At 41.8% G+C, this 18,528-nt stretch overlaps 1 protein-coding gene across 1 annotated transcript in view; it reads left to right on the forward strand.

Annotated features, from left to right (window-relative positions):
- The window catches only part of LOC144586222 (uncharacterized), a 78,710-nt gene extending 69,970 nt beyond the window's left edge, over window positions 1-8,740 (forward strand). The window contains exons 3-4 of the mRNA XM_078384051.1: window positions 2,799-2,839; window positions 7,336-8,740. Of these exons, the coding sequence (XP_078240177.1) occupies window positions 2,799-2,839; window positions 7,336-7,374 (80 nt within the window). The 3' untranslated portion in view covers window positions 7,375-8,740. The remainder of the gene's footprint in view (window positions 1-2,798; window positions 2,840-7,335) is intronic.
- The last annotated feature ends 9,788 nt before the right edge of the window (window positions 8,741-18,528 follow it).

Below are 18,528 nucleotides of genomic sequence, written 5' to 3' on the forward strand. Positions count from 1 at the left end.
CTGAATGTTATTCCCAGTCTGGGAAATCTCAGAACTGTGTTTCTCAGACCCACGTTCTTCACATCAGGCTACTACATTTCAATAAGAAGACTGTTCTGTTCTGCTGATGTGAATGAAAACCACTATAAAGCAAAGGAGGGAGGGGAAGCTGTAGCCTTAAAACTGCAGACCAGTAGCTGCTGCCATCTCCTGCAGTTTATGAATGTGACTCAACAAGACTGGCAAAGATATGGCACAATGGGTCTCCAAGAGAGAGTGTAATTGTATGTGCACGGTATATGCTTGTTAAAGTAGCACTATAATTCTTTCATTCTGAAACAGTAACACATAATTCTCCAGCCAAAATTATAGCCATCAAATTTGTTAAATAAGGCAGTTTGAAAGCATGTAAATGTGAGTAGATAAATAGGTACCACCACGGCGGGGAGGTAACGGTGTTCCGTGTCTAGTCACACTGGCCACGTGACCACGGGAGGTGTCTACGGACAAACACTGGCTCTACGGCTTGGAGACAGGGATGAGCACCACCCCTTAGAGTCAGACACGACTGGACTAAATGTCAAGGGGAACCTTTACCTTTACCTAAGTGAATGTATGTATGAATCCAGTTAGAATTTTGATTCTAGGTTCAGCTAAAGATAAAGTGTAACCCCATGGGGAGGGGGAAGAGCACCCTCTGAGTATATATTAGCATGTCTTGATTTCTCTCCTCTCTTCTTAGACATATACAGGGGACTAGAGAAAAGCCAGCGATGGAGGCAGTTTTGCATTTACAGTCACAAGTGCACGTGAACAAGTTCAGGGAACTGTGGAGTGGGAATTTTTAAGCCACCCTTAAATTGCTCCTTATGCAGAATTCTGCTATGGACCACTTTGATCTTCTCAATTATGTAAGTTAAGATACTGTAGGAACAAGGACTTGCCCAAGATAACTCCCCGAGGTTCAAGGCCAAGAGGAGATTTTTAACTCTGTTTCCCCTGTTTGTACTCAACTGCTCTAACTGTTAAATATCACCAGTTTACCAGGGAATTTAATCATATTAAAGTGGTTAAACTGGCATATTAAAAAGATATAAGCCAGAGTCCTGTTTGTGTTAACCGAAGGTTTGTGGCTAATTGCAATTAATTGATGAGATGCCTGGCTAGAGGCCGCGGTCAAAGGAGGCAAATGTTGCCTTCCTATCCCCCACTGAGTTAATATCATAAATTTGTGGTCACTTGATGCACAGTTATTAGTGAAGCATTTACTATGCAATCATCCTAAATGCAGATCATTTCTGCTTTTTTTGTTGCTGATCTTTTCAGAAACATTTCCGTTGAACTACTATCACTGCATGTCCTTTTAAATTTTTTTATTTTTTATTTTTTTTCCCTATGGCATTTGTGTGGATGCGTTGATAAATGTTTGTTGATCAGTCTTAACAAGAAGCTTAGGCACTTATTGGAAGGAAGTAATTCGGTAACCCAAAAATATATTCTTGAAGGCTTTCACAGCTGGGATCCAATGGTTGTTGTAGGTTTTTTGGGCTCTTTGGCTGTGTTCTGAAGGTTGTTCTTCCTAATGTTTCACCAGTCTCTGTGGCCGGCATCTTCAGAGGACAGGAGTCAGAACTGCTACTAAATGAGGGGATCTTCAACCTGGTTCCAGAATGAAAAAAAATCATAGAATTCAAATATTATTCAGTATTTCATTTCTGAATTTTTGTGGTGGCATCATGACTTAAAGCTCCAGAAGTAGGAGACAGCTAAAACTGGATGAACACATGTCAAATTTAGGCATTGTAGAGGCTTTAAAAATAAGCCTCTACATTGTCCAGTTTTGACAGAAGTGTTTACCACTTAATAACTTTTGGGAAGAGCCAAAAGACCAGCCAAGACCAGCCAGTTTTGGCATCCACTACTTCATAATTGTACTTTTCTTTTTGTAAAGGCGGTTTGGGAAGGCATGAAAATTCAGTACAAAAGTTATCCTGATCATCATTAGACATTTAGATACAGATTTGGGACCTGTGTTTTTTTATTTCAGCCTTTTTTTTAAAGGGAAGCACATGCCGAGATAAATTGTAAAACTGAAGACTTCTTTCTAGCTCTGAGACTACAAACTTTGGCAGGCTCAGAGCATCTGGGCAGATGAAGTGGAAGCCTGTCTGAAGGGGTTTGGCAGGCTAAAAAAGAGCTTATTCTGCCCAAAGTCAGTTTTAGGCATCTGAGTGTAGCGTCCAGACAGCTGAGTGATGGGATTTGTATAGCTACAGGTGGAATAGCAGAACTTGGCCTGAGAATCGTGCACATCTGCTGAGAGCTGTTCAAGACAGAGCAAATAACTCAAGTAGAAGGAAAGATGCATTGATTCGTAAGGTAGAATAATCCAGAAAATTCTTTAATGTTTTTATTGCTATACTAGCAATTTTATGTATTAAATTGACATTGTTCATGTAGTCCCTATTTTAAAAAAAATCTCTTTTTTACATTGAGAAAGAATATTGAGAAGTTATCACTTAGAAACTAGGTAGTCTTTCCAAACAATAGCTTGCTGACACGTAATATCATAGTGCATATTGATTCGCAATAGGAATTTCAGTGAAATTCATCAATCACTTACCTATACAGTACTGGTTTAAAGATACCATTTCAAGAAGTGAATTGTAATTCACAAAACCTTCTTTTAAGATAAAGTCTTGTAAGTGGCACAGTACTCTCTTTGGCTAAAGACTGCATTTCTTTACAGGGAACCATGAAATATTGTGAAATGACCTTTTATCAGCAAAATCAGTGACATTACATATGTGTTCTTCCAGGTGATGGTGAATTGAAACAAGATTCTGTATCATGCCTTGAAGTAAGTACAAGCAACTTCAGTGTTCTTGTTTATCTCAAATCGTCGTAATGATTTACCTTTAGATGTGCCATCTTGAGTTTCTGTTGAACAGTGAAAATATTGTAGAAATGCTTGCTCATTATATTCTGAGGCAAGATTGGAGAGATGGACTGTTCCCAAGAGAGATTCTGAGAAAATAGGCCAGCCCCAGAATGACCTCAGGGTATGATTGTGCTGAAGTGCATAAAGTATGATTGATAAGTTGAACTGAGTTGAAATAATGCTGGCAGTCACTGGCAGTATCAGAGGTTCTGGACAGAGTCACATAGAAATGGCTTGTCATATTAGGTTGACAATGTTAGTGGAGAGCATTGTAAAGGAAACTGAATTAAAGCACCCTGAGAGAGAATAAGCCCCAAGACAAGCTTATTGAATCCACATAATATTATAAATATAATGTTTAAGAACAACGATGGCTGAACATTTGGAGTAAAAGCAGGCTTGCTTCAGCCAGTATGAAGAGAGCAGAATAAAATCCTAGAATATGCTTGTAACTCTATTCATCCTAAAATTATTTGATGTATTTATTTCAGCAGACAGAGCATAAATATGGAACAATTTAAATAAGATCCTTACAAGCAAATTCACCAAGAAGGGATGCCACTAACATTCATCACTTTAAGACAACTCTCATATGAAACATTTCATTTTGAAGAAGTGGCACTACTGCAGTTATTACTATATTTGGTCTCCTAAACAGTATAGAAATTAGGTAAGATAAATGCCCGGAGTTTCTCAGCGAAATTAATGGAAATTTGGTTGCATAAGACTCAATTTGCTGTGCTAGAAAACGTGTGGAGAAAGAGAAAAATTTAATGGGGGATACACTGGCTCAGTAAAGAGAGCAACAGATTATTATTACAATATCTTTTCCTATCTCTCTTCCCTGATGTAGTTGTGTGATGTAGTGAAATTAACTAATTAGATCTGGAAACATTATACACTTCAAGAAATTTATAAAATAAAAAAAAACACAAAGTACAATATTCGATAACATGCTAATTAAGTGCTATATAAATAAAAAATTAAATGATCTGAATTACAATAACTAGAAAATAAAAAAAAAACTAGAAAATAAAATCAAAATCTCCCATCTCCATTATTGTTGTTTAGTCGTTAAGTCATGTCAAACTCTTTGTGACCCCATGGACCAGAGCACGCCAGGCCCTACTGTCTTCCACTGCCTCCCGGAGTTGGGTCAAATTTATGTTGGTAGCTTTGCTGACACTATCCAACCATCTGGTCCTCTGTCGTCCCCTTCTCCTCTTGCCTTCACACTTTCCCAACATCAGGGGCTTTTCCAGGGAGTCTTCTTTTCTCATGAGATGGCCAAAGTATTGGAGCTAGAGCTTCAGGATCTGTCCTTCCAGTAAGCACTCAGGGTTGATTTCCTTCAAAATGGATAGGTTTGTTCTCCTTGCAGTCCAGGGGACTCTCAAGAGTCTCCTCCAGCACCACAGTTCAAAAGCATCAGTTCTTCTGCGGTCAGACTTCTTTATGGTCCAGCTCTTGCTCCCATAGATCACTACTGGAGAAAAAAAAGTGCCTTGAATATGCAGACTTTTGTTGGCAAGGTGATGTCTCTGCTTTTTAAGATGCTGTCTAGGTTTGTCATCACTTTCCTCCCAAGAAGCAGGCGTCTTTTAATTTTGGGGCTGCTGTCACCATCTGCAGTGATCATGGAACCCAAGAAAGTAAAATCTGTCACTGGCTCCATATCTTCCCCTTCTATTTGCCAGGAGGTGATGGGACCAGTGGCCATGATCTTAGTTTTTTTGATGTTGTGCTTCAGACCGTTTTTTTGTGCTCTCCTCTTTCACCCTCATTTAGAGGTTCTTTAATTCCTCCTCACTTTCTGCCATCAGAGTGGTATCATCTGCATATCTGAGATTGTTGATATTTCTTCCGGCAATCTTAATCCCGGCTTGGGATTCATCCAGTCTTGCCTTTCACATGATGTATTCTGCACATAAGTTAAACAAGCAGGGAGACAATATATAGCCTTGTCATACTTCTTTCCCAATTTTGAACCAATCAGTTGTTCCATATCCAGTTCTAACTGTTGCTTCCTGTCCCACATATAGATTTCTCAGGCAATAGATAAGGTGGTCAGGCACTCCCATTTCTTTTAGGACTTGCCATAGTTTGTTGTGGTCCACAAAGTCAAAGGCTTTTGCATAGGCAATGAAGCAGAAGTAGATGTGTTTCTCGAATTCTCCGGCTTTCTCCATAATCCAGCGCATGTCAGCAATTTGGTCTCTAGTTCCTCTGCCCCTTTGAAATCCAGCTTCTACTTATGGGGGTTCTCGGTCCACATACTGCTGAAGCCTACCTTGTAGGATTTTGAGCATAACCTTCCTAGGGTGTCAAATGAGTGCGGTTGTACGGTAGTCGGAGCATTCTTTGGCACTGCCCTTCTTTGGGATTGGGATGTAGACTGATCTTTTCCAGTCCTCTGGCCACTGCTGAGTTTTCCAAAATGGCTGGTATATAATGTGTAGCACCTTAACAGCATCATCTTTTAAGATTTGAAATAGTTCAACTGGAATGCCATCACTTCCACATCATCTCCATAGGAGCAAATAAAATAAATAACAACTAAATCCTGGCCATGTCAACTAATTGGATGACCAAGAAATCGTAAATATCTTCACCAGACGCATTCAGCTGTTTTCAGGGGACTAAGGGGGTGGAGTAAGGTTATTCTTTTGTCACCAGTGTCCTGACATCTCTCAGTATAGCCATATATGTCATTCTCAGTATCCTGGGTCATATGTGACAAGGCAGACTTTACACCTTATAAAATTTTCAAGACTTTATATCTTTTTTTTGGGGGGGGGGAACTGCCCCCCCTACCCTATCCTGCCCAAATATTTTTCTAACAAAACACCCATGAAACTTTCTAGAGGACCCCACCCCCCAAAAAAGCATTTGTTTGAATAAAATGTAGCAAAATGTCCACTCTGCTGCTTTCATAGCACTTTTGAGCAAATGTTCCATAATGTGTGTACTTGTTTGGAAGTACACACATTATTGAATAATATGTGTATTTTTTGGGGGGGTACTGTATGCAAGACTGTTGTGGCTGCAAATTTGTTTTCTGGCATTGTCATGTGGCCTGCAAGCTTCATTTTGCACACCCCTTCTTTACAGGGTACAACTAGCACTTTGTATTTGAATCAAGTAAGTAGCCAATGCAGACAGATTACTATGAAGCAGTTCTGTTCAAAAGTTTGGCTGTTGGACTTTCTGATTTTTTTTATAACTACTAATGTGGGAAGAATCTGACACCATTAAGAACTACTGCACAAACCATCCTTAGATCAAGGAACCACATCATGACTGTGTCACTGCTTTATCTAGATCAGACTTCAGTTTCTTGGGTTCATATGGAGCATTATCATGCCTTTCGTGCGTTTAGCATCTCCATCATCACATCTGCTTGTGACATGAAGGACGTAAAAGGGTTCTATGTCATCACCATACTGATGCCAGTATTCCTCAGATCTTCAGATGATCCCAGGAAGTCTGGAGAAAGAGGGGGAAAAACATGTTGCTGTGGACCAAGATTTTTATTTATTTAATTAGTTAGCTAGTTTTTTCGTGGGCTGCAGCTGCCATCAGCTCATCCATGGTGACCCTAATAATCACTTACTTCCAAAATATCCTGTATTTAGCAGCACTGTTTGGACCTTGGAAACTAGTCTGCAACCTCCTTTACTTCTCTCATTAGGGTTTTCTCTTTTCCCTCTGCCTTCCACATTTCCTATCAATATTGTGATTTTAAGAGAGTCTTGCCTATGATACTCAGTGCAGTCATTTTAGAGAAGTGAGGGTTGGTTTGATCTGCAACCCATTTATTTGTGTGTGTTTTTTTTCATGGTCTGTGGTGTCTAAAGCTGCCCTGGAACATCCAAGTGAACATTCAAATGAGTCAGGTTTTTTCCTGTCAGCTTTGTTTACTGTCCGTCCTTCACAATCATAGTAACTGGGAATACCATAGCGGACAGTAGAATTAAAAATGCAATGTACTATAAACATTAAAACACAATCAAATTAACATTTTAAAACTCAATAGAATTAAAAACCATTTATAAGCCCCTCATTTAAAATAATATTTACAGTAAAACTAAAGAAAATCACAGCATATCAACTTCTCAATTGCTGAAGGCCTGGCTAAATGGGAAGGTTGTTGTCTGTCTGTCAAAGGACATCAGGCAGGTGACCAACCTAGCCTCTTTTAGCAGGGAGTTCCAAAGTCTGGAAGTGTCCACCAAAAAGGCTTCCTTTTGTGTACTCACAAAATGTGACTCTGATGTTGGCTGGACAGACAAGGGCATCTCCCACAGATCTTACAGTCTAGGTAGGTTTGAATGAAAGAATAGCATACAAACAAACCAGAAGATATCCATATCACCTGTACACACAAACCCTCAAATTCTCCATCTAACTTCCAGTGCAAGAAACATAAAGTGAACAATCCTTGTCTTTGGTGACGCGGCCCTCCTGGAAGAGACAGCTCTCGCTTAACATCTGAGACAAGTAAGAATGGTGTTAGGGCAGCAGTGCACTGTAGAAGCCATAATTGTATGAAATATAAACTTGTCAGCTGTGATATTGATACTGGACTTTATAGAGGTCTTGTGTTTGCAGAAGTCATAGAACCTTCCTTGGTGATACCAAATATGCTTTCTGGTGGCCATGCAGTAGTGTCCCTTTTGAATCCAACAGATGGGTGATTGGAACACTGTTAGGATGTGAGAGGAGGAAATGCACGAGTGACGTTTGTCTCCTATGGTCAAGAAGCTGCAGCAGCATTTACAAAGGAACTTGAAATGAGCAACTTATAGACTTGCATGAAAATATAACACTTCTGTTGTAGAGACTTGCAATTACTTATTCTCTCTATTAGAATTTTCCCATCAGAATTGTTTCCCCTTTAAAACAGTTTGTGAAAGAACGTGAATTATAAAGATGGAAAGAATAGCTGATGTAAAAGTTTTATATAGGAGGAAATAAAGTGCCTAGTACTGCTTCTATGACTGTATTGTCAGTCAAAAACTGAATAACATCTTCCAGGAATAAGTATAATAATACTGCTGTCGGATATTGTACTGTTCTTTCTCCTTGAAAGTGATTTTATTACATTGTCTATATTTAAAGAGATCTTTAGTCCATATATATGGTTCTGTTTTCTGTGCTGTTTTCACAATCAACTAATATGGAAGGGATTTTCAAATTTTGAAATCAATTAAGGAATCTACTGACCCATTCCCTTAGTGCTGTCCTTTTAATCTCAAATTTTATTGCTCAGTCTCTACTGAGTGGTTGCAAACAGGCAGATCATTAAAATATTTATTTTGTCAATTGTTCTCTTTTCCCACATTTGAATTATTTATTTGTTTCTCTTGGGCTGCTAGACTGTTGTGAAGAATGCTAATTGATCCTATTTTATTGTTGAAAATAAGAAAAGAATGAACAGCTTGTTTTCTGGAAAAGGAGAGTTCTGTTATGACTAAAACATTTTTAAAACGTATTTTCTACCTCCTCCTCGTTTCCTTTTTTCTGGTAGAGAGTTCAGCGTGTGTAATGGTATATATTCATACTGATTCATAATATTTAGAATCTTAATATTTTAGAATATATATGGTGCTAAGATTTAGAGTATCTAAAACATTTCTTATGCAGTTTTTCAGTTGTTTACATAACCATTGAATGAGGGAAGTCATATAGTTTACTATTGTTCTTATGTTCAAGAAGATGGCTAGGGAGCTTGGCAGAGGTCACCTGACATGATTTCAGATTAGAGATGGGTCCCACCTCCCCTGACTGCTGGCCCATTCACCATTATTCATGCATCCCTAAGTATCCATCCTAATTCCTTCCTGTAAATGAAGGCAGTCTACTGCACCTCCTTGACAGAGGCTGGGCTCGCTGATGCTTTTGAGTCCCTTCCAGCTCTGCAGTTCTAAGGTGATGATGATGATTAACAGAATGTGTTGTCCATGCTGTTACTAAAATGTTCCTTCTGGGAGGGCTGCAGAGTTCAGAATTAGGAAAAGTAATTTCCTGTTGTGTCTCTATTAAAATTAACATTATAATCTGACATAATGCCAAGAAAAAGGCAAGTGGTCAAGATCTCATATTTATAAAAAATTGAAGTACTGTAATGTCCTATTTACAGAATGACTGTCTATAGATACTGTTTGAGATATTTAACTATTGTGTTTTTCATTTTCATTTGCAAATCAAATATGGTCCAAACTTAATTTGCTTTACATAGCACATTTTGCCTGTATTTTTTTTCCATCTATCATAATGGACAAGTAGCACCATGTGGCTTACAAGTGAACGTTTAGTGTTCTCATTTTGCAGCTGCTTAATATTTATATTCTTGCATCAAGCGTACATGAGTACTACCATAATTCCTTAACCCAAATGTGGCATTTTCTGCTGGTATTATGCAAAGAAAGTGCTGCTGAAGTACAACAAAGCCTAAACTGTCCCAATCCTAACCCCTCTCACTCCATAAACTGTTTGCTAAGCTTCGTTTATTCCTGTTTTGTTTTAGGTTTCATGTGATGCTTTGGAAGAATATCCAAAAAGAAAATGTTCTGTACAAAACTTCCCTTAATTTCATAGACTGACTGTAGACTTTTAAAAGCCAGATTTTCTCCACAGTTTTTTGACCCTCTAATGGATACTTATCTTTTAGGATTAAGGATTCTTGCTCTCCCAGATAAAGAACATATTCCTTCCTTGAGATGATTTATTTGCTTCATTTTATAAGGTAGTTTACTACTGTTTGAGTTTTTAAAATCCATTTGATTTACAGTAACTCACTTCCTTTCCCATTTAATTCCTTTGCCTTGCAAATCATTTTTAACCAAATTGAATTCTGTGCTCAGTTCTGCTTGGTCTGTGAAGATCTTCATCCAGAATTTACCTGGAAACACTGTCTTTTTGGAGTAAATGTGATTTGTACACCACTATATATCATTTGTTACAAGTAACACAAGACAAAGATTAGTCATCCTTTAGTCTCAAGAGACTATGGTAATGTACTCTGTATGGAGGTCTAGTGTGTATGTAGTTTCTAGTGTGGCTCAGAAGGCCAATTTGAGAGTGACAATCCCTTCCACACTGAAGACAAATACAATCTGTCCCCTGTCCAGCCCCCTGATTTTGCTAGTTTGGGGACTGCCTCTGTGCCTCAGCCTGCTGGACAAGGGTCTCTTCAAAATTGGAGAGGCCATGACGCACCACCTGACTCCAGGCTGAATGCTCAGATGTCAAGGTTTCCCATCTGTTGAAGTCCATTCCTAAGGCCTTCAGATCTCACTTGCAGATATCCTTGTATTGCAGCTGTGGTCTCCCTCTGGGGTGATTTCCCTGCACTAATTCTCCATATAGGAGATCTTTTGGAATCTGACCATCAGCCATTCTCACGACATGCCCAAGCGAACATAGACATCGCTGTTTCAGTAATATATACATGCCAAACATTCTAGCTCGTTCAAGGACTACACTATCTGGAACTTTGTCCTGCCAGGTGATAGCAAAAATGTGTTGGAGAAAACGCATATAGAATGTGTTCAGCTATCTCTCCTGCCGTGCACAAAAGGTCCAGGACTCACTGCAGTACAGGAGTGTGCTCAGGACACAGGCTCTACAGACCTTTGTATATGCCATCAGTTTCTTATTAAGCCATACTCTCTTTGTGAGTCTAGAGAACGTGGTAGCTGCTGTGCCAATGTGTTTATCCAGAGAGTGTCAGAGATCGTTGAGCCAAGGTACACAAAGTCATGAACGACCTCCAGTTCTTGTGTGGAGATTGTAATAGAGGGAGGTGAGTCCACACCCTGGCCTATGAATTTTGTTTTCTTCAGGTTGATTCTTAGTCCAAAGTCTTGGCAGGCCTTGCTAAAACGATTCATGAGTTGTTGGAGGTCTTCAGCAGAGTGGGCAACAACAGCTGCTTCATCGGCGAAGAGGAAGTCCTGCATGCATTTCAGTTGGAGTTTGGTCCTCGCTCTCAATCTAAAGAAATTAAAGAGCTTTCTGTCTGATCTAGTCCGGAGATAGGCACTTTCTGTTGCAGTTCCAAAGGCATGCTTCAGCATGACAGCAAAAAAGATCCCCAAAAGGGTTGGTGCAAGGACACAGCCCTGTTTCACTTTGCTTCAGATGTCAAAGGGATCTGATGTTCAGCCATCAAAAACTACAGTGCCTTCATTTCCTCATGAAAGGACCTGATGATGTTAAGGAATCGAGGGGGACATCCAATCTTGGGAAATATTTTAAAAAGGCCATCCCTATCTGAATCTGTGAGCAGAACTGAAGCCAATAATCATTGGAACATCTCATGGCAGCCTGTTGAACTTTGCTACGAGCAAGTCGAGGAGCTTGCAAGTTGTACTCACTAGGAAAGGCTTTGTATGCTGCTAAAGCTTTCCTCTTTTCCTTGATGGCTGACCTCAACTCCTTCAAATGGGCTTCGAACCGGTCTGCCATCGTTTTGGTCTTCTTGCAAATGTGGACAACACAGTGTTATAAACAGTGTTCTTGAAGTGTTCCCATCGTCAGGTGCATTTGCATCAGCTGGGCCAGGAAGGGTTTCCGGAAGTGCTTGGGCAAATTCCTCCACTTTTCTTTTAGTGTGAGTCTTGCTGATGACAGTACATCGTCTTCCTTCCTTTTTCGTGTGATACATTCTCTTCGCAGTTTTACTCTACTACGCACCAGGAAGTGATCAGTATCACAATCAGCACTCTGGTAACTGTGATAATACTAGCACTCTGATAATACTGGGAAGGCTAGAACGTTTAGTGAGGATCAAATCGAGCTGATGCCATTGCTTTGCTCTTGGATGTCTCCAGGAACTCTGTGTTGAAGCTTTGTAGTAAAGAATGTATTGCTCACACAGAGACCGTAATAACAGCAAAACACCAGCAAGCGTTGGCCATTTTCGTTCATCTTCCTAATACCAAACCGTCTAGACAAATGGGCCAAGAATTGTGATCAGTACCAACTCCAGCGTTAAAGTATTCAGGAATGAACAATTGCTGTATCTCAGGGATTTTTTTGATACCAGCTGCCAGATCGTCATAGAATTTATCTTTGACTTCTGTTGTGGAGGACAGTGTTGGTGCATATGCACCAATGAGGGTGGCGGGTCCTGCTGATGAGTGGAGCTGCAGAGACAGAATTCTTGAACTCCTCACACTAGATGGAACAATGGATCTCAGCAGAGTATTTCTGACTACAAAGCCAACACCATGTTCCCTGGTCTCATTCAATGATTTTCCCTGCCAGAAGAATGCGAAGTTTTTTTCTTTGACATATCCCATGTCTGGCAATCTCGTCTCTTGCAGGGCAACAATGTCCATCTGCACTCTACTCAGTTCCATGTCGATGACAGCTGTCTTGCATACGTCGTCAGGTCATCAGAAAAGCCAGGGGTCATTGTCCGAACATTTCAGGTGCCCAACTTTAGGGCAGAATTTTTTTTAATGATTATTGCATGGTTTTCTTATGATTGTTGCATGATGCATGGTTATCAATCTGCTTGTCAGCTTTCACTCTAAACCCCCACACCCCATGAGGTTAACAGACCGTGGTGAGGTACCACCTTACTGGCTGGGGTCTGCCCAGCTTAAGGCGGGTGGTAGCTACCTAGTGAGGTGCAATGACCTCTCCTACTGTTGGAAGTAGCCCCTGGCATCATACTCTACGCCAATTGAGCAAAGACTTATAACCAGTAACTGCTACTTCCCTTTTGGTTTCGAAGCTATATGTGAATCTGGAGTGTCTTCTCCAGAGCACGAAGCCTGGGTAAAATAATATGGCGGATAGGCTGTTACCCGAGCAGCAAATCCCCCCTCTCCACGTTGCTGAAATACTGCAGTGGAAAGGCAGGAGCCAATACAACTGGTTCCAGCGACATCGCAGGAGTTGCCAGAAAAACACGAAATGTTTCTGGGACTCCGGTTGCGGCTTTTGCCTCAATGGTAAGTCCTGAAGTGTTTCCATCAGCGGACATAGCCACAAGCCAGTGGAGGTTTGAAATCGGAGTTTTCTTTCTCCTAGATGGGCTGCCTTTTAAGGCTAATGAGCCCTACCTATACGGCCTGCTCCCTGAAAGTGCGGAGATTGGAACACAAGCCTCTAGCTGCCGGACCTTGTCTTCCAAGAGGACCACCAGCTCATTTCCTTTAGGCCCTCCATTTTGATGACCTGTAGAATCTGGTTTTTCCTGTAGTGATATATGGAAGCGGGAGCTGGACCATAAAGAAAGCTGACCGCCAAAGAATTGATGCTTTTCAATTGTGGTGCTGAAGGAGGCTCTTGAGAGTCCCCTGGACTGCAAAGAGAACAAACCTATCCATTCTAAAGGAAATCAACCCTGAGTGCTCACTGGAGGGACAGATCCTGAAGCTGAGGCTCCAGTACTTTGGCCATCTCATGAGAAGAGAAGACTCCCTGGAAACGACACTGACATTGGGAAAGTGTGAGGGCAAGAGGAGAAGGGGGTGACAGAAGATGAGATGGTTGGACAGTGTCATAGAAGCTATCAACATGAATTTGACCAAACTCCAGGAGGCAGTGGGAGACAGGAGGGCCTGGCGGGCTCTCGTCCATGGGTCACGAAGAGTTGGACACGTCTAAACAACTAAACAACAAGAACAGAATCCATCCTGCCCCCCCCTTTTGTGAGCTATGCCACTCCCTTCTAGCACAGTGCTAGGGCTGCAGTTTATTTGGCATGATTGGGAATGCTCCCAATTATCCCATTCTGGTGTTCATGCATTTGAGTAATTCAAAACCAAATAGAGCTGTGGGGAGTGTTATCTGAGGTGACTACTTTCTAACGTATTGTATGAGGTTGTAACAGTAGAAAGGATGTTGGAGAAACCTTTTCCTCTATTTTTGTGTTCTTGCATTTAAAAAAAAAAATTCTAAGTGATGCAGCACTATTTCAGTTATAAGCAAAGCATAATGTGTGCTGCTTATATACCGCCCCATAGCGCTTCAAGCACTCTCTGGGCAGTTTACAATTATGCAGGCTACACATTGCCCCCCCCCAGCAAGCTGGGTACTCATTTTACCAACCTTGGAAGGATAGAAGGCTGAGTCAACCTTGAGCCGGCTACCTGGGATTGAACCCCACGTCGTGAGCACAGTTTTGGCTGCAGTACAGCAGTTTAACCACTGCGCCACGAGTCTCTTCATGCCACAAGGCTCTTCATAATATAAATGAGTATCCATGTTAATTTATATATAATAAAAATGGTGACATTTGTCTTGCAGACATAGGGTGCAAAACAGTACAGTGGGCCCTCTATTTACGAACTTAATCCATGGAAGGAGGTTTGTAAATCGAAACGTTCATAAATAGAACCCAATTTTTCCATAGGAATGCATTGAACACCCATTAATCCGTTCCAGCTGAAGAAGAAAGTACCCCCCCCAAATAAAAAAGAACACATCATGCCAGGTCGGAAGGCACTGGGTTTTTAAAAAAAAACAACCAAATACATACAGTAACAGAGCAAGACCAGAAGGTGTTGGGGTGTAAAACCAAACCAAACCCCAAAATAAACATCAGAGCAAGTCCCGCACTGGGACTGCAAAAAAAAAAAAAAAAAAAAAAATCACCAGAAAAGAAAAAGAGCAGAAACATAATACCCCCACCTCAAAGCCACCTTGTAAAAGCCACCCAGAAGAGTTTTTAAAAAGCATCACCCTACCTTGCCAGTCCAAAGCCTCCTTCAGTGGTACTCACTCCCCCCCCCCAGCTGCAGCCAAGGCGGCGGTGGCAAGCAACCAGAGCGCCCTGGCCAGGTTCAGCCTTCTGACGCTGTGGCGACGCCACAACTCCGGAGGACAAAGGGAGCATTTTTCTTTCAGAGCGAGGGCAAGCCTGCGGAGCCAGCAAGGTGTCCCCTCTGTGCCTTCTTGGGGCCGCCCTCCTGCTCTTGCATCTCCGGCCACCCGGTAGCATACCTTCCCTGGAGGCGGAGCGCTTCTCTTTTTGCTCCCCTTCGCCGCTTCCACGTTCCATGGCAATGCCAGCAGCAGAGGTGAAGGAGGGGAATCCCGAGGAAAGAGCGGAGGTGCCATGGAAGAGCCGGAGGGAAGAGATGAGGAAGAGGGGCTTCGGAGGTGTGAACAGGGGATTTCTCCACGCAGGGAGGCAATGATTCTGGGCAGGGCTGGCTCTCCCGTGCACCGTGGAAGGTGGGCGAAGCTCGGGATGGAGCCGTCCGGCGAAGCAGCTAAGAGGGAAGCCCACCCAAGCTCTCCCCGGGGTGACGCCAAAGGAAAGCTCTTCTCCATTTCCCCCCCATTATACGAGCTCTGGCCCAGGAAGCTGGAAGGTGGCCTCGGGTTCACCCACATGCCCTCACTCCCAGCCCCTTAGCTCGAACCCACCACAGCAGTGCTGGAAGCCCAGGAGCCCGAGCTTCCCCTTTCCAAACCGTTGGGGCGAAAGAACTACAAAGAAGCAGCCTCTTCGGCACCAATGGTTTGAATTTCCTGCCATTTCCCCTGCTGTTTTTTTTTCCATTCGTAACTAGAACTCAGTTTGGAAGCCGAGGGAAAATTTTTCCATCGGAGCGGTTCGAAAGTAGGAATGTACGTAAATAGGGCCGTTGGTAAGTCGAGGGCCCACTGTAGTTCCCAGCTTTGGGTCCCCAGATGTTCTTGGACTACAACTCCCAGAAATCCTGTCCACCACAGCTAGTGGTGAAGGCTTATGGGAGTTTTAGTCCAAGAACTTCTGGGGACCCAAGTTTGGAAGCCACTTCTGTAAGACCTCGGCTATGGTTCTGAAGTAGAGTTTTGCACAAATAAACTTGATGATAATGTGTGTAGTAATTCTTCTTTTCGGCCTAGAAGACATTCACATGCACAAAAGCATGGTCTCATGTGGTTTGCACTTCTAACTTTCAATGAATGTTCTAACTTTAAGTGCACTTCTCAGAAAGAGGCAAAATCCTGCAATTTATTAGGAGTGAGGAAAAAACCACAAATAAGTAAAAGTGTGACTGTATATTTTTGCTTTCCAAGTGTTTGAATTAGAATTTCATGTCTTCCACCGCAACCATTAGGACTTAAATCAGGAAAGGGTTTGCCCATATTGACTTCTCATCCAATAAATGCTCTGTTTATTGACACTTTCGATGTACACTTTCAGAGAGACAGAGAGAAGTAAGGTCTTGATTATGTCTATACCACGGTGCCAAAGGTCAATAGCTAGGGTTGCCATCCTAATGGAACAAGCATAATTCAGAAAAACTGTTGAAAGCAGTCTGCAGATTGAAGTAAAGTTCTGAAGCATGTCCAGCCTAGTATAATACTGAGAAAAGAAAAAAGCATTATTTACATTGGTGGAAAAAGTCCACAGAGTTCTAACTCCTGTCCTCTGAAGATGCTGGCCACACAGACTGGCAAAATGTTAGAAAGAAAAACCTCCAACACGGCCAAACAGCCCAAAAAACCTACAACAACCATTGGATCCTGGCTGTGAAAGCCTAAAAAAGCTCCAGGAATAACCTTGTTCAGAACTGGAAGACATGGTTGACTTGTCAACAAATACGCATCTTTAGAGAGACAAACTGAATTTGAGAAGTAGAAATTTTCTGATTACCATCTGTGTTAGAAAGATTTATCTACACAAATGCCTATAGAATACTGCAACATTGAGACCCAAACCAGGAACTATTGGATCCTATTTACAATTTTTTAAAAATAGCATAAATACATTGGCTAAAATCTTGTTGCTTTTCTTAATAAGATGCAGCAGGATTAGGCTCATTGAATCAATGGAACGTACAGAGCATTTGAAGAAAGATACTTGAATCTATCCTCCATCTTTTAGCTTCTCCACAATCACTTTTAATTTCTCTCTCTCTCTCTCTCTCTCTCTCTCTCTCCATCCATCCATCCATCCATCCATCCATCCATCCATCCATCCATCCATCCATCCATCCATCCATCCATCCATCCATCCATCCATCCATCCATCCATCATCTTTAAAAAATCCTCACTGATTCATTGAACCTACTCTAGCATGCACTGAGGAATAGGATTTTAGCCAATGTATTTGAATATATAATTCAAATTTATAATCCATCTTTTGTAATAAAACCATTGTACACTGTGTGTTCAGTTGACTCCTCGTGACCCCATGGACCAGAGCACGCCAGGCCCTCCTATCTTCCACCGCCTCCCGGAGTTGTGTCAAATTTATGTTGGTTGCTTTGATGACACTGTCCAACCATCTCATCCTCGGTCGTCCCCTTCTCCTCTTGCCTTCACACTTTCCCAACATCAAAGTCTTTTCCAAGGAGTCTTCTCTTCTCATGAGATGGCCAAAGTACTGGAGCCTCAGCTTCAGGATCTGTCCTTCCAATGAGCACTCGGGGTTGATTTCCTTTAGAATTGATAGGTTTGTTCTCTTTGCAGTCCAGGGAACTCTCAAGAGTCTCCTCCAGCACCACAATTCAAAGGCATCAATTCTTCAGCAGTCAGCTTTCTTTATGGTCCAGCTCTCACTTCCATACAACACTACAGGAAAAACCATAGCTTTGACTATTCGGACTTTTGTTGGCAAGGTGATGTCTCTGCTTTTTAAGATGCTGTCAAGGTTTGTCATTGCTTTCCTCCCAAGAAGCAGGCGTCTTTTAATTTCGGGGCTGCTGTCTCCATCTGCAGTGATCATGGAGCCCAAGAAAGTAAAATCTGTCACTGCCTCCATATCTTCCCCTTCAATTTCCCAGGAGGTGATGGGACCAGTGGCCATGATCTTAGTTTTTTTGATGCTGAGTTTCAGGCCGTTTTTTGCACTCTCGTCTTTCACCCTCATTACAAGGTTCTTTAGTTTCTCCTCACTTTCCGCCATCAGAGTGGTATCATCTGCATATCAGAGGTTGTTGATATTTCTTCCTGCAATCTTAATTCCATCTTGGGATTCCTCCAGTCCAGCCTTCCGCATGATGTATTCTGCATATAAGTTAAATAAGGAGGGTGACAATATACAGCCTTGTCGTACTCCTTTCCCAATTTTGAACCAATCCGTTGTTCCATATCCAGTTCTAACTGTTGCTTCCTGTCCCACATATAGGTTTCTCAGGAGATGGATAAGGTGGTCAGGCACGCCCATTTCTTTTAGGACCTTCCATAGTTTGCTGTGGTCCACACAGTCAAAGGCTTTTGCATAGTCAATGAAGCAGAAGTAGATGTTTTTCTGGAACTCTCTGGCTTTCTCCATAATCCAGCGCATGTTGGCAATTTGGTCTCGAGTTCCTCTGCCCCTTCGGAATCCCGCTTGTACTTCTGGGAGTTCTCGGTCCACATACTGCTGAAGCCTACCTTGTATGATTTTGAGCATAACCTTGCTGGCGTGTGAGATGAGTGCAATTGTCCGGTAGTTGGAGCATTCTTTGGCACTGCCCTTCTTTGGTATTGGGATGTAGACTGATCTTTTCCAGTCCTCTGGCCACTGTTGAATTTTCCAAACTTGTTGGCATATTGAATGTAGCACCTTAACAGCATCATCCTTTAGGATTTTAAATAGTTCGACTGGAATGCCATCACCTCCACTGGCCTTGTTGTTAGCCAGGCTTTCTAAGGCCCACTTGAC

This window comes from Pogona vitticeps, chromosome 2 (assembly GCF_051106095.1).
Source record: "Pogona vitticeps strain Pit_001003342236 chromosome 2, PviZW2.1, whole genome shotgun sequence".
Classification (NCBI taxonomy): domain Eukaryota; kingdom Metazoa; phylum Chordata; class Lepidosauria; order Squamata; family Agamidae; genus Pogona; species Pogona vitticeps.